This window comes from Hibiscus syriacus, unplaced genomic scaffold (assembly GCF_006381635.1).
Source record: "Hibiscus syriacus cultivar Baekdansim isolate YM2019G1 unplaced genomic scaffold, ASM638163v2 tig00016563_pilon, whole genome shotgun sequence".
Classification (NCBI taxonomy): domain Eukaryota; kingdom Viridiplantae; phylum Streptophyta; class Magnoliopsida; order Malvales; family Malvaceae; genus Hibiscus; species Hibiscus syriacus.
In genome coordinates this window covers 618,739-634,527 of record NW_024062387.1, presented here as the reverse complement: position 1 = coordinate 634,527, position 15,789 = coordinate 618,739, and the positions used below count along the sequence as shown (strand labels likewise).

Sequence of the window (15,789 nt, the reverse complement as noted above, 5' to 3'; positions counted from 1 at the left end):
TCGAGAAAGGGTTTGGGTTGCAAAACGATCCGGGCTGAGTTTAGGGACGACATCCACGTGGATACCGAGATTTTCCGATGAACCGTCCGGACATTCGGACCAGCTTTTTCCCGATCTTGAAGCCTCTTATCTTCCTCATGGATAGCGTAAAACAAAAGGATGGATTTTTTCCTTTGTATGTATGTGTTTTTCTCCTACGAGCTAACAAGAATAAAGCTAAAAGGGTTTGGTTACAGAAAAGAAAAAGAGGTTTATGAAAAGGGCCAAGGATCGGCGATGGACATGGTAAGGCGAGAGAGAGTAAGGCAAACTTCGGAAAGAGACGTCGGTATATTAGACATTTTTATTCCACTCTGCAACATAGTTATTTATATGAAAAAACTGTGAGAAAGCAGTCATGGAATCAACAAACGTCAAAGGAGGAAATATAAAGAGAGAGATGACAGAAATTTTTTTATTGAATATTGAATAAAATTCTGCTTCAACCTCATATAAAGGTATGACTTATATAACCCAAGTACGCAACAAATCATAACAAACTAAGTACTAACTAATAACAAATACTAACTAATCTTTATTAACATTATAATATTCTAATATTCTCTCGACTTCTTCAACATTTTGATGAAAAGATGAATACTTGAAACGAAAGTGCGATACATCTTTCCATTCGACTTGAATCGGAAGTGTCGATGCTTTTTTCTGTTCGACTTGAATCGGAAGTACCGATGCCTCATTCCGTTCGACTTGAATCGGAAGTGTCGATGCCTCCTTCCATTTGACTTGAATCGGAAGTGTCGATGCTTTATTCCGTTCGACTTGAATCGAAAGTGCCAATACTTTCTTTCGTTCTTCTTATTCACCTTCATTTCTTTCTTCTTCATCTTCTTATACAAGGTTGAGATACTTGGCCCTAATGAATTTCCCGAAAGAAGAATTTGGATTTCGAGCTAAAAAACAGCTTTGAATTTGCTGATCTCAGGGCCTTGAATTCATTGAAATGTTTCCCCGAGTTTGTTTTTTTGGGTTTAAGCTTTTTGTCGAGGCAAAAATCATGGAGATTGAAGCCTTCAAGCATTGTTCTACACACAAAAGATTCAAACGCAAAGCACCTGTGATTTTGTTTAACGAAAACAGCACCGGTTCAATGGCTTTAGCGCTGCATCGAGATCCCAATTCGCTAACTCCATTTCCTTGATCATCAATTTCACGAAACTGCGAACCGATCACAAAGCTTTATGCAAAACTTGAAGAAAATGATTAGGATTCAACGTTGAAATCTTGTTGATATTATCGAACATCATAACGGCCCGCTAGCGTTTAATTTCTTCTCCAGGGACTTATTGAAAGCAAGGCGATCTTTGAACTGTTTATCGAGTGAATCAACCTCTGAACCTTCTGCTTCAACGTCGGATTCCAGTTCTTGATTGTGATCTCGTAAGTCTTCATCAAGCTCTGTTGTTCTTGAATTTCTGCAAGCATTAAAGTGATTTGAGGTGAAAGATCAAGCTCTCTCTTCAAGAACTTTCGCTTTAGCTCCGAGAGTGTTCTCAGTTCTTCAACGATGGCTTCATCAGCAGCCTGGACAACACCATTGTTGTACGGGTTTTGCGCCATTTGAAGCTCTGCATAAGCAGCTTTGATGGCTGTAACACTAGCGAAAATCTTCGCTACCAAAGCTTCCAACACAACTTTCTGCTTGGGATTTCCACGGGAAGAGATTTTCTGATCTGGATTTGAATTGTAACACTCGAATTTGTTATGTGATGGGAAAACGCAGATTCCAATACCATTGTTTGAAGAGAATTTTGTCGAGGACTTTAGGTTGATGACTTTGTGAAATGTTCTCGCGAGCTTGCTTTTATGGCTATGGTCGATGCCATTATTGTCGTTGTTAACATTGATGTGGTTAATGGTGGAGGCGGTGTTGTTGCAACTTTTGCTTCGAATGAAAACTGCTTTTGGTTCGAATGTTGGATCCATTTTCTTTTGAAAGATGACGAGGAATTAGAATGGATTGGAGTGGTAGAATGATGTTTGGATCATGAGAAAAAGAACTCAATCGTACGCACAACGGTGAAAGAGAAAATGATGCCAGGATCTTTTAGCGAATGATACCATGTGAGAAAGCATCCATGGAATCAACACACGTTAAAGGAGGAAATGTAAAGAGAGAGAGATGACATAAATTTTCTATTAAATAAAACTCTACTTCAACCTCATACAAAGGTATGGCTTATATAGCCCAAGTAAGCAACAAATCATAACAAACTAAGTTATAACTAATAACAAATACTAGCTAATCTTTATTAACATTCTAATATTCTAATAAAAACTAACCTTTTTCTTACGTTTTGGCCTTCTTTTTGGCAGCTCTGAAGAATTAAACTCATAATCTTGGGTAGATGTAATTGGTGGAGTGAACGGGGACAGATGGCCTTGTTTTATAAATAGAAAGCGAATCAATGAAAACTCGGCAGGTTAAAACAAAAAAAAGGGAATTTGAAAAGGTAGTCAACGGAACGGGGGGACGAAATAGAGTTCGAATTGGGCGTCGGTGTCAAATTTCACACGTAATAAATTAAGGGTAAACTACATCACAAAAGTTTGAGAATATTTCCATTTTAGCCACTTTAGTTTAAACAATTATATTATGCTAATTAAAATTATTATTTATCACAAAATTATCACTCCATCTTTAACTCTATTTCAAATGATGATGTGATATGTTAATAAAAATGATTATTTCAAATTTGACCACTAAATGATAACTAGGAGATTGATGTTGTCCTTAAACTATTATTGTCTCTTCCTCTATAAAATTATAATGGGGTTGTCATTTCTCTCTCAACCTCCTTCGTCTACCAGGGAAGAGCCTTCTACTAGAATTTGTCACGTACATATTACGTATGATTATTTCGCTAGAAGCAGATAGAAACGGGAAAAGAATTCAGAGCCTTTTAAATTGATCGTGTAATCCCTAGTGGCAATTCAGCAGTCTCTGCATCTGCAGTGATGAGCATAAAAATAGGAACAGTTGGAAAGAAAATGACTGATGGGTGAGATGATTGTAGAAGTCTTAACAGAACCTTTTGCTGTAACAAAATGCGTGCAACTGAAATCACCAGAAAGAGAAAGAATAAAGAACAGATGTATGAAAAGCTATGAGGGTAGACATGGTGTCTCCTGCATTAGTTTTTGAATGGAAATGAGAAAAGGGATTTGTTGGACCTGCTTCTTATCCCGAATAGCTATTATTCATATGTAAATTTGGTTCATTTGCATAAATTAACAGTGGTGGGCTGTCTTCTTGCTTCATTTCTATGGCAGTATGCTGCGCTTGATTATGTTTAACGTCTTCCCTGTTAACAATGAAAACATAAATCAAATCCCCATTTGATTTGGAGTGGTGCGAATGACATTTTAAAGACAATAATAATTTAAGGACGAAAATGATATTTTAGCTATAGGTCAGGGGTCAAATTAGATATGATAAAGCTAGGTAGATATATATACGTATGTTCTATATGAATTCCCCGCCATCAAGTACTCACCAGCATTTTCATATCTCCAGTTGAATGAAGGTTACTTAGTAACTGGAATAACCGAACCCGATCTCCTCATAAGAACTCAACGCTGGAATTGAAGAGCGAGGGATCCAAATTTGAACTACCGAGATCCAAATGACGGATCCGAACCTGGATCTACAAGAATCGGGTTGGGAGGAATTGAGGAAAGAAGCTCGAAAGATCGAAGGCGATCTCGATGTCAAACTCTCTTCTTACATTAAGCTCGGTGCTAGGTTCACCCAGGAGGTCTGCTCCTTTTCCTCCTTTTTTTTATTGTTACTTTCTGGAATGTGTGTTGCTTTTCTATTTTTTATTTTCCGGTAGATTACTGAAATTAGGAACAAATCTGTTGAAGAACTGAGCATATAGTATTTTAGGAATCAGGTGCTCTTTCGTTTTTTCTTCTTCTTTGTGATAATATTTACTTACATTTAGGTTATGTAGATACTGGGTCGCCACCGATCGAGTCAAGCAGATCATGGAAGTTTGAAATTGAAATTCAATCATTGCTTGAGAAACCGCTGGACATAAATGATGCTATGAGTAGATGTGCTGCATTTTCTGCACCGACTACTTCGGTAACCCAGAAACTTGCAAGGCATAGAGACATTCTACATGAGTTTACTCAGGTTTAATCCGCTCACTCTGCTTTACACACTCATTTTCTTAATTCAGATTTTCATGTTTAGTTATCAGATATTAAGAGCCCTAAAGGAATGAGCATTTCATGACATCTTGTCCTACATTGCATCTAATAAGTAAACTATGAGTGTATTATAGCAGTCATGTTTCTTCTAGATTTTTATTGGACACGGGTTTAAAGTTTAAATTGATCATCTTACTACAACATTTCTCCAAAGCTGCTTAATATAAGTTAATGTACCCATTTTCCTTGGAATTACCTGGTTAAAATGTCGCTGCTACTTTGTATGTATCAAACCAAGCCCCAAAATGCATTCATTCACTCTCAATTTCTGAAGAGCTATGGCTTGCTCAGTTAAATATTTACGCTGCAACATTACCAAACCCTATGTTTTCTTTAGTTACTTCATTTACCACTCTGGTTCCTTGCATTGTAGATTAATGTATCCATGTTCCATGAAATAGCGCAGTTACTGCTTTTGGACATTTGTTATTTGGATAAGTTGATTAGTAATCTACAGGTTTGAAGCAATGGTATAATTTTTTGTTTTAAGGAATTCAGAAGAATCAATGGAAATATAAACTCAATGCGGGAACATGCAGAGCTTCTGAGTTCTGTCAGGGAAGATATCAATGAGTCTAAGGTAGTCATATTCTTAAATTTGTTGCTCTAAGTTCCCATACTATTGTTTCCCTAAAATCACTATACCTGCCTGCATGTAGGCATCTGGGAGCATGTCATCGAGAATGCAATTACTCAGAGAGCAAGCTGCAATCCATGGGAGCATAGCTCATGTAAGATTTAATTATTTTTAATCTGTGCATATTTTTAAGAATTTTCCTCTTTTGTGTTTGTCATTAACAATTACTTAACAGCTGGGAGAGAAAATAAGTGTTACACACATACACATGACAGACTAAAGGAATGAATCTATTGCTCAGTAGGTAAAACCTTAAACTTGTGGTTTCCTGCGTAGAACCCCAAAAATCTCAATGCCAAAATTACCAGTCTCAACTCTCAAGTATGATGGCTAAAAATATAAAAGCTCTCTAGTCTCTTTTGTTTCTGGTCTTAGATTCCAAATCTCAATTACCAAAAGCTAGCTAAAGCACGGAATTAAATAATATGGAATCAAGCCCATAAAAATATAAGTAACCCCGAATAACAAATCCTATTTCCTAAAGTTGCCTATAACGAGTATACCTCCATTTTGATGGTGGCCTTTCATCATTTTGGTTACTTACTGATGCAGACCCTTTTATCTCTTGATTATCACCACAAGTGCAAATGTCTTTGTAATTGCTTTCTAGCAATAGAAGGAAATACTTTAAACTTGAAACGCCATGCAAACTTGTGAATGTTGGTTCTTCTTAGTGCTGTTACCTGCTACGAGTAGCGGCAAAACCATGGGTTCTTCTTAGTATGTGACTAAGTTCTAATTGTTCACCCCAAAAGGAAACTTTAGAAGTTGGGCTGGAAGCAGGGACGGTGAACTCAATTGATGTCCAAAACTGATTGTAGAAAGATATGCTAACTAGAATTTATGTAACCTCTCTTTCAGCTGCATACAAAAAACATGTGCTTGTTTGCACAGACACAAAAAAGCATCTGTCTACGTTCATATATATATATATATATATCTAGCAACGCCTACAGGTAATTCAGGAATCATAAAAATGCTTTACTTTGGGTTTTTTGCTTTATAAGATTGGTGTTGCATATAGAAAAGTGCTCTATGCTTCCAATTGGTAAATTTTTTATTCCTAGCTTTAAAACCATGTAACAAGATAAATTGTAATTTTGTTTTAACATCCATTTCTTACCAGTATTTTTGTTTCCTATAGATAGATGACGTCATTAATCAAGCTCAAACGACAAGGGCTGTGTTGGGCTCTCAAAGAGCTTTGTTTGGAGATGTTCAAGGGAAAGTAAAAGTTCTAAGTGCCAAGTTCCCTGCCATTCGCGGTTTGCTTGGTTCTTCATTGTGCATCTTTATTGCAGAGATTTTATATACATGTAGTATAATTAAAAGTCCCCTATATCCTAGGTTCCATAAAGAGGAGGCGTTCAAGAGACACTCTTATTCTGTCAGCAGTTATTGCTGCTTGTACATTGGTCCTTATTATCTATTGGCTCTCGAAGTAACTAGAGAAACGAGTTGTTAAAACGCGGATGTCATAAGTGGTGGTGTTTCGCGATTAGAACAGAAAGTCACAAGTTTCTTTCTTCTGCAAATTATTTGCATTTGACGTAGTCAAAGGGTGGTTCATCATCACGCTTCATCGTTGAGTCAATTTCGCTTATGGTCACATAGGGCCTAGTAATAACCTGATATGAAACTTATCTATCAGCATGGCTTACAAGTTTTTTTGTCTTTCATAAACGTGCATGACTTCATAAAATCTCGTGTCCTTCACGTGTTGTTGGCATCTTGTTTTGCCTGCCTGGATTGCTTTTAAAAGCCTTGATTTCGCTTCTGTTCTTTGTGCAGCTGCTTCCTGGATCTTGTGCAAAGTGTTATTCAATTTTCCTTCCTTTACTCTTTCAAACACATTGGGCGCTTCCACATCGTCCAGTGGGGTGCTTTCATCAATATCTTTATGCTTTCCATTAGTTTCCTTATGAATTACAGCTTTAATCTCTTCCTTTGCTCTTTCAAATATGCTTGGTCTTTTTACACCCTCATCTGAGGAGTATGATTAATTTGGTTTGGGTTTTGCCATAGCACTGGTAGATTCCGAGACTGGGATAGGTCTAAATATAATGTGAAAGTCGCAAGTTTTCTTTTGCCTCCACCAGAGTGGAATCATGCCTAGGCTTATTAAATTTATATCCTATGAGGCTGATTTTAATATTAAAATAAGCTATATCATAACACCCTAATGAAATTAATAGTCGAATGATTACAAAATTAATGTATAGAATTTAATTATTAAATTAATTTTTTAAAAAAATAAAATTTGATTGTTAAATTTATAATTTACCCCTTTTCTTAAATAATATTGTTTTAAGTATTGCGTTTTAATAAAATTAAGGATTGACAAAAAATAATAATAATGAAATTAAGGGTAAATTATGCATTTAGTACATAAATTATCAGTTTTGGTCTGTTTTAGTATATCGACTTTCAATTTTTTTAAAACCATAACTAATGTTTAGGTTTTGTTTCATTTAAATACCACCGTTAAAAACCTAAAATGTTTAGTAACTAAATAGTTTTGGTCCTTTTTAATATCTATACTTTCAATTTATTTCAAAACTTAATGTTAAATTTATAACATGATAATAAAATGAAACAAAAAATGAACATTAGATATGATTTTGAAAAAATAAAAATTTAAGTACTAAAATGATTCAAAACTAATAATTTATGTATTAAACGTATAATTTACTTTAAAATCAAAATAAATCTCATTTCCATCAAGTAGCCGTATACAAACTCTGTAGTCATCGATTTAACTCGTACGTATTTATCATGAAATAGTGAATGTATAGTCCTTGTAACTAATTTCCATGTTTATTTGACCAGAAACTAGTTAGAATCAAACTACATTGTCATCTGTGAAGCATCAAACAATAATTGAGCAATTTATAAAGAAGCCACCGATTGACCCAAAGACTACTAGTAGTCTTCATCCACATGTATTAAAGCTGTGTGGTGCAGGCAGCTGTCCCTCTAGATTTTTGGACAAATCCTGAAAAAATGAAGAAGATGATGAAGAAAGTTAAAAAAAATGGGTCACTTTCTGTAACCCAGAGCCCCACTTGCATCTTTTCTTTTACCGTTTTCCACTTAGATCTGAGAAAAGTCACTGTTATACGTCTTGTCATTTTGCAGTTTGCACAAGAGGGAGAACAAAAATCAACCAAAAGGTTAGGATTTTAAGGGTTTTGGGGGAAAATGGCCAGCCCTTTTCCTTTCAGTCAAGACCCTGTAATTAAAAATGCAATTTTTTGAACTTTTTATAGCTTAGCTTTACACTAGACTAGACTACAATGACGTTCGAGTATACAGAAAAAGGATAGAACACCTCCAGCAGCAGCAGTTGGCAGGCGCCGTTTCTCTTTTCTTGAGCTCTCATCTTCTCTCTCATTGCAAATATCGTCAAAAGCCCTGGACCAAGCTCTCTCTTCTTAAGTTCAAACAAGAAATTACCATGGTGAGTGTCTTGTGTTCTCTTTTTACTCGTTTTTAATCTTTGCCGAGAGCTAATTGAATCATGTTTTCATTTTTACAGGTGTTTTCTTCTCATGCACCTCGTTGGCTTCAAGTTCTTCTTACTGAGAAATTCTTCAAAGCTTGTATAATCCATGAAGACGCCAAGAAGAACGAGAAGAACATCTTCTGCTTGGATTGTTGCATGAGTATATGCCCTCACTGCTTTCACCCCCACAGCTCCCACAGGCTCTTACAGGTTTCTGTTCACAAACGAACATCGCTTTTGTTTTTTTTGCTTTAAGTTCGTTAACAATTATCTCGTTTTGCAGATAAGAAGATATGTATACCACGATGTTATTAGATTGGACGATGCCACAAATTTAATGGACTGTTCCTTTGTTCAAGTAAGTCACTCTTCTACCTCCTTCAAAGCTTTGAATTTATGTTTTTATTTCAAGGTAATTTAATGGCTTTCGTTTTCTTTGTTTTAGTCATACATAACGAATAGTGCAAAAGTGTTATTTATAAACCAAAGGCCACAGGCGAGACAGTTCAGAGGCTCCGGCAATTTCTGCACCATCTGCGACAGATCCCTGCAACACCCATATCTCTTTTGTTCTCTCTCCTGCAAGGTTCCTTTTTTTTTCCTCTTCAATTTTGGTCCTTTTTTGCTGACCATTTTAAAATCATGATTCGACCCCCGTTCTTTTTTTTTTTTGCAGGTGAATTATTTGTTAAGAACAGAAGATGGGCTGTCCAAGTTCCTGTTCGAGTGCAATTATTTGCCTTAAATTATTCCAGTTTGGATACACCTGACTCGGTCCTTGAACCGTCTGTTTCGAACAAAACGTCGTCCGGGTGCGGCGGATACGACGACGTGTGGTGTGGAGCGCTTGCTTCGACCGCTGCGACGTCGGAGATCGTGAGGAAGAAAAGGACAAGCTTAACGGTGTGTCGCCGGACTTGTCCGCCGGAATCGGAAGTTCCGGGGAGTTTGATGAACAGGAGAAAGAAAACTCCACAACGAGCTCCACTGTATTGAAAAACTCACTCGTCTATGGGAGTAAGAGAGGTAAGTGGAGATTTCGACATTGATGGTATTATTTTTGAATTCCAGGCAATTTACTGATTATAATTGGAATCTCCCCACTCTTGTTTTTGTATTACTACACTCTCCTCTCACGTAGCAAATTGTTCATCCTCTTCAACGGAAAAAAAATATTATTTCCCAAACTACTGTATCGTTGTTTACATTATTATATTTCCCAGTTCTTATGTATACTTGGGGTTGAATTAATCAGTTCCATATGATGGGATAATTCATGATTTTAATCACTTCCAAAATCATTACTAATTATAATGAAGGTTGAAATCCAAAGATGAGAGATCAAAATATCTATCGTATGTTTCTGGTTCTTTGTTCCAGGACAATATTCAAGTGGTGGGCACATGCTATTAAACTATTTATTGTTTTTCTTCTCCAATGGCTCGGCATTTGAGAAGAAGAGAACTATCCTATATACTTCCTATTAAACTAATATTCTTTTCATATTTTTTCCCAATAAAATATTTTTAAGACATACCCGGTGCAATGAATAATGACATCTGCATCAACAATTGTTCCATCTTAAAGACTACATTACCATCCTTAAAAGTTGAGCAGCTTAATAATTTTAAATTAATGGATGAAATGTATAACAAACCATTGAATGCTGCCATGCATTATCATAATTGTCCACCTTTAACAAATTAAAAGGTGTTCTAACAGCCATGTGAACTTGTTTTGCAAGGGGAGAGATCTCTTTCAAAATGTCGACGGCATTGGTCCGTTCCCAATGAGCACCACTGTCTGTCGGCAAATACCATAATCAACTTGTTTTGCAAGATGTTTGGTTTGATGATACAGAACTTTAATTGATTGCAAATGGTTCTAATACCTTATTTTCGAATTGTTGTGGAGTACGATAGTTATGGCTATGCATCTGCAATCCTGGCCAAACATCCCTGCCTGAAATATTACGAAACTTGTATTTTATGTATGAGGAATCAAAGAAGTTTACGTGATCCAATTATTCAAATGGCATGAATGAAATACGTACCTGGGAATTCTGCAATATATGGCTCCGTGTAATTACCATTGCAGATAACCACAGCCTCGAATACCTCTTCTTTCAGTTCCCATGTCGACTCAGTCTCCCGAATCCTCGACTCAACAATCCAGTCGTGACTTATCTCATCAACAAGCTCCACCCGAACCACTTCATGTCCGAACCGAATCAACTCTATCAACCCAAAATCCATGGCAAAATCCTCAAGAAACCTGAGGACCTCTTCGTGACCCGGAAACGACCTCGGATCCTCACTCGAAGGGATCTGTACAGGCTACTATGAACTATTCACGATTCGGGTCAAGACCCAGTGGGTCGGTCTCCACCCGTGGATCATAGAGCCAAATACCATCAACTTTGTTGGCCTTTTCGAATACAGTGACATGGTGACCTTCTCTTTGAAGCTCCCTGGCCTTTACAAGCCCAGCACCAGCTCCGATCACCGCTACCTTATAAGATTCTCCCATTTTCACCACTACTATAACGATCCAAGCCTTGCAAATTTGACAAAACTAACTTATACCACCTTTTTATGGAGAGCGGCATTTACATAACGCATTTATATAGTTTTTCTTGGTGGTTGCTACAATGTGTATAATTTTGGAAAGGCGTGTCATCTGCTGCAGCGTATGAACAGTTCTTGAGGGACCCTTGTTTCTGGACTGTTGACGTTGAACTCCAGTTGCGTTGCTCATGCCGCTTCACCTGGGTTTCATATCAAATGCATGCCGATGAAGTTCGTTAACCCTAAATCTCGGATTATACAGCCTAAGCATGCATGCCTATGCATGCTTCTCCCCCAACAACTTTTTAGTTAAGGGGTAAACCATGCACTCCACAATAAATACTTCATTATTATTAGGTCTCTCACAAAATCATATCTAATTTATATGTATCAATTTTTTTTTCATAAGAATCAGTATCTCTATGTACTGATCTTAACCATATACTACAGAAGTAAAATAATCCTTTTAATTCAATTTACTTCTGTAGATACCAATTTTTATCCGGATCCTAGTTCGAACTTTCATTCTCTAGTGTTGGACTTTAATTTTGTTCAAAACATTTTGACTTAATTTTTTGTTTATTCGATTAATTATTATAGTATATAAATGTGAAAAATATATTTATATTTTATTTGTTTCTTGTTTTATTTGTAGGTATAGTAAAACAGGCCTAAAACCCAATGTCCATTCACAAGCATGCACCTTAGTCCAAGTGATACAAGTCCAATACCCAAATTACATTAGAAACTTTAAGGGTTGTTTGATTCACAGAATGTAAGATTACTTTTGAGAATAACATTATTAGAATGTAACAACACTATGGGAATATTGGTAGTATCTTGTTTGGTTTGTTTAGAAAGAATGTAAAATTGCATTGTTTAGTTAAATGAATATAAGATTACTTGAATGCATATTTCATCAAATTATCATTATGATATATGTTTTTAAAGTTAACATTAATATCAAATTATAAATATTTGAATGAAAATTCATATAAATATTTAAATCATTATACTATATAACTTTTGAGAAAAAAAATTAATATATATTAGTATATTAAACTTATAATTTAAATAATTTTCATCAATATCTTATTTATTTATATAAAATATAATATAATAAAAAAAATAATATTATATTCTCGAGTGGACAAAGATATTATTTTCAATGTATAAAATATTTTTTAAAAACTTAAAATTAGATATCATTTTAAATAATTATATTTTTACAATAATATTATATTTCACCTCATAAAATTGAAAATGATTAATTTATTGAATATTAAAAATATAAAATACTCAAATTTATTAACATTTTACTAAATTTTACTTTTTTATATTATTATTATGTTTATAATTTTGTGTAAAGTACAAAAAATAAGAATTGAGAACAGCTATCTTGCTAGTTCCCTCAATCTAAGAAAGAGAGGAGAAAAAAGATGGGAGGAAATGTCTCACTTTCAAACGGTAAAGGGTCGATTCAGAAATACATAACGTTGCATGCATACGTATACACAGAAATGTATACGTTTGGCATGCAAATGCAAGCATTATTGATGTCATGGTAAACGAAAGTTAAAGGGAAGAATCTATTTCTCGTATCCATTTGTCAACAGCCCATATATCCCGATAATTTTCACCATAATATAATACCCGTTTAACGATGGTATTAAACGTTATTTTCTTCCAACTTCTGGGGAGTCTTTTGTCCGATTTAGCAGCAAGCCAACTCACATATTCAACCTGCCAAAACAAACTCGACACAATCAGAACAAGTTGAGCCAGAGACAGAAACCGGGACTTGATTGTGGAAAATTATAACCTCGTCGTTCTGAAGGGAATGAGTAGGATGCTTGGACGATCCGATCTTCCCCATCTCACTGTATGATTTTTGAACAGAATCTGCCATTACTTCTCGGGACGGCAGCTCCACCGTGCCTGACAAAACTTTTGCCACCCATGTTGCTTGTAGTTCCATCACTCTAAACACGACTGCCTGATTGTGTCAACATCGATTTCTAGTTCACAAAACACTTAATACCCTCGGAAATATTAGATTCAAGTGGAATACAAAGGTTTACCCTGTAATTTAGTCCCACAAAAGAAAGCCAAGGGGCTAATCTTGGTGGAAATACATGTCGATACAAAGGTCCAACGTGATCTTCGTTCACAGTAACTACTCCATTTGATTTGAGAAACGGGTAATGGTATTTGTACCTGCAACAGATTCCACACAAGGATTGAAAAAAAAATGTATTTGAATCTAAAAGGACAAAATATTTCAGGAAATACCCTGTGCAATGAATAATGGCATCCGCATCAACAATTGATCCATCTTGGAATTCCACCTTACCATCTTTATGTGCACATTCAATCTGCATAAAAAAACAGACCATCAAGAAAAAGATGACCAGTTTTAAGCCATCTTAACTCATAGAATGAGTAAGAAACCATTGAATGCTGCCAATGATTATCACGACTTTCCGGCCTGATGAACTGAAAACCAGGAGATCTGATGGACTGATGAACTTGTTTTGCAAGAGGGGAAATCTCTCTCAAAATGTCAAAGGCACTAGGTCCGTTTCCGATGATCACCACAACCTGTCACCAAATCATTGTAGCAATGGTGCTGAGATGCATGATTGATGATACTGAAACTTCAAAAACCTATTAACATGGTTGCAGATCCAGGTAGAAGACTGACATGGATATAGTTCAATACCTTGTTTTGGAATTGTTCAGGAGTGCGATAGTTATGGCTATGGATTTGCAGTCCTGGCCAAGTATCCCTGCCTAAAGTATGACAAAAATTATATATTAGAAATAAAGATTACAGTAGGGTAAATTACTCCCAAAGAATACTTTTATTATTAATCTGTCTTATTTTGATCATTAAAAATAAAATAATGGTTATATTTTGATGACATTATTAAGATAATTTAGTTCTGTAGTCTTTAACTTCCATTATTTGATGACATAATAAATTAATAGAAAGGATTAATTTTGAATTTGAATACTAAATTTTAAATAAAATATTAATGTAATTCTAAAATTTATTTATTTAAAAAAATCTAAAAGTTCTCTGAACTTCGTTGATCACTGTCACCGATGCGAGTTGAATCCTAAATTTCTTCTTCTTTTTCTAAGTTGCTCGAAACTGGATCCTGATGCGAGAATAAATTTCTTTTAACCATTACAACCACATCATGTTCTGATTCACCTTCTTTTAATTCCTTGAATACGGTTCATCGAAAAATGTCCTTTATAAGATACTTAAAATTGACCCTCTAGATAGTGATGAAACCTATCAAAAGATACCTGGAAATTCTGCAACTTTTGGCTCCGTGTTGTTGCCACTGCAGATAACCACAGCCTTAAAATATTCCTCTTTGGATTCCCACGTTGACTCAGTATCCCGAGTCCTCGACTCCACAATCCAATCGTGATTCACCTCATCAACTAGCTCCACCGAATCACTGCATGCCCAAATCGAATCAACTCCATCAACCCAAAGTCCCTGGCGAAATCCTCAAGAAATCTGAGCACCTCCTCGTGACCCGGAAACGGTCTCGGGTCCCCATCTCTTTTCACAAATGGGTAGTCCAAGAAGCTCATAGCCTGCCTAGGAAGGTTAGCTCGAAGGGATCTGTAAAGGCTGCTGTGAACAATTTTCCGATTCGGATCAACGCCCAACAGTTCGGACTCCACCTGCGTATTATAGAGCCATGTACCGCCAACTTTGTCGGCCTTTTCAAATACAACAACACGGTGACCTTCTCTTTGAAGCTCCCTGGCCGCAAGTAGCCCTGCAGTGCCGGCACCGATGACCGCTACCTTATAAGACTCTCCCATTTTGAGCGCCATAGCGAGGGATCACAAAATATCCCCTTTTCTATAGATAATTGAAAATTTCAACCCAGGACCTGCAGGTGAAGCGTTTTCATGTGACAAAGCTAGCTTATTCGGTATTAATTTTCCTCCACCCACTTTTTCATCATCATCCACTCTGTACAACTTTTTCAACTTTATTAATTGTTTGTACTTCACAATCTTAATATTGTTCAACTTTTTTCTCAATTTTTATAGGAGTAGATGGTAATGTACAAAGTGATTCCCGGTCACATTCACATATTACTTCTTTATTAAATTTTCTGTTATTAAAAATTAAAAAAATATTTTTTTTAATTATAGAACATTATTTTATTAATATTTTGATTATTAAAAGTTATAAAATAATTATTTATTATGTGATTTAAACTCGTCATTTTCTATTAAAAAATTTATGATCAGTTATATGTTAACATGCTGACTGTAATAAGATAGTCATTAGAGATTCTGAAATCATATTTTATAATATCTCAGTCACAGATTAACATTCAGCTCAAACTACCATCAAGTTTTAAAGGGGAAATGACAATTTAGAACATATGAATAATTGGATGACAATTTTTAACTTCTAATAGTCAGAAACTCAACAAAACAACATTATATAATTAGAAATCATTTTGTAATTTTTAATAGTCGATGACTCAACAAAACAAAAATATATAGTCGGGGATCATTTATATACTTTATCTTTTATAAAATTGAGGTTTAAACATTTTAAAATTATAATAGGGTAAACTATACCAAATACCCCTAAATTTTAGATGTTGTATCATTTATACCATTGAACTTTAGTTTTATCAATGATAATATTGAATTTTAATTTTCGTTTCAATTATGTCACTAGGCTGTTAAAAATTTAAATGGTTTGATTACATGGAGAAAACAAAATCGTTTTGATACGATTATTAATGCTTAAA

General features: G+C 35.3%; 1 protein-coding gene and 3 pseudogenes across 1 annotated transcript; 2 read left to right on the top strand and 2 right to left on the bottom strand.

Moving 5' to 3' along the window:
* Positions 1–888: 888 nt before the first annotated feature.
* Positions 889–1,983, bottom strand: LOC120208490 (annotated as a pseudogene).
* Positions 1,984–3,683: 1,700 nt separating this feature from the next.
* LOC120208489 (Golgi SNAP receptor complex member 1-2-like) lies at positions 3,684–6,364 on the top strand. The gene is made up of 6 exons (XM_039207760.1): positions 3,684–3,795; positions 4,005–4,198; positions 4,766–4,855; positions 4,935–5,006; positions 6,057–6,186; positions 6,260–6,364. The coding sequence occupies exons 1-6, from the start codon at positions 3,684–3,686 to the stop codon at positions 6,355–6,357; spliced, it is 696 nt and encodes a 231-aa protein (XP_039063691.1). The 3' UTR covers positions 6,358–6,364.
* A 1,957-nt stretch (positions 6,365–8,321) lies between these two features.
* On the top strand, positions 8,322–9,506 carry LOC120208421 (annotated as a pseudogene).
* Positions 9,507–12,424: 2,918 nt separating this feature from the next.
* LOC120208418 lies at positions 12,425–14,967 on the bottom strand (annotated as a pseudogene).
* Between the last annotated feature and the right edge of the window lie 822 nt (positions 14,968–15,789).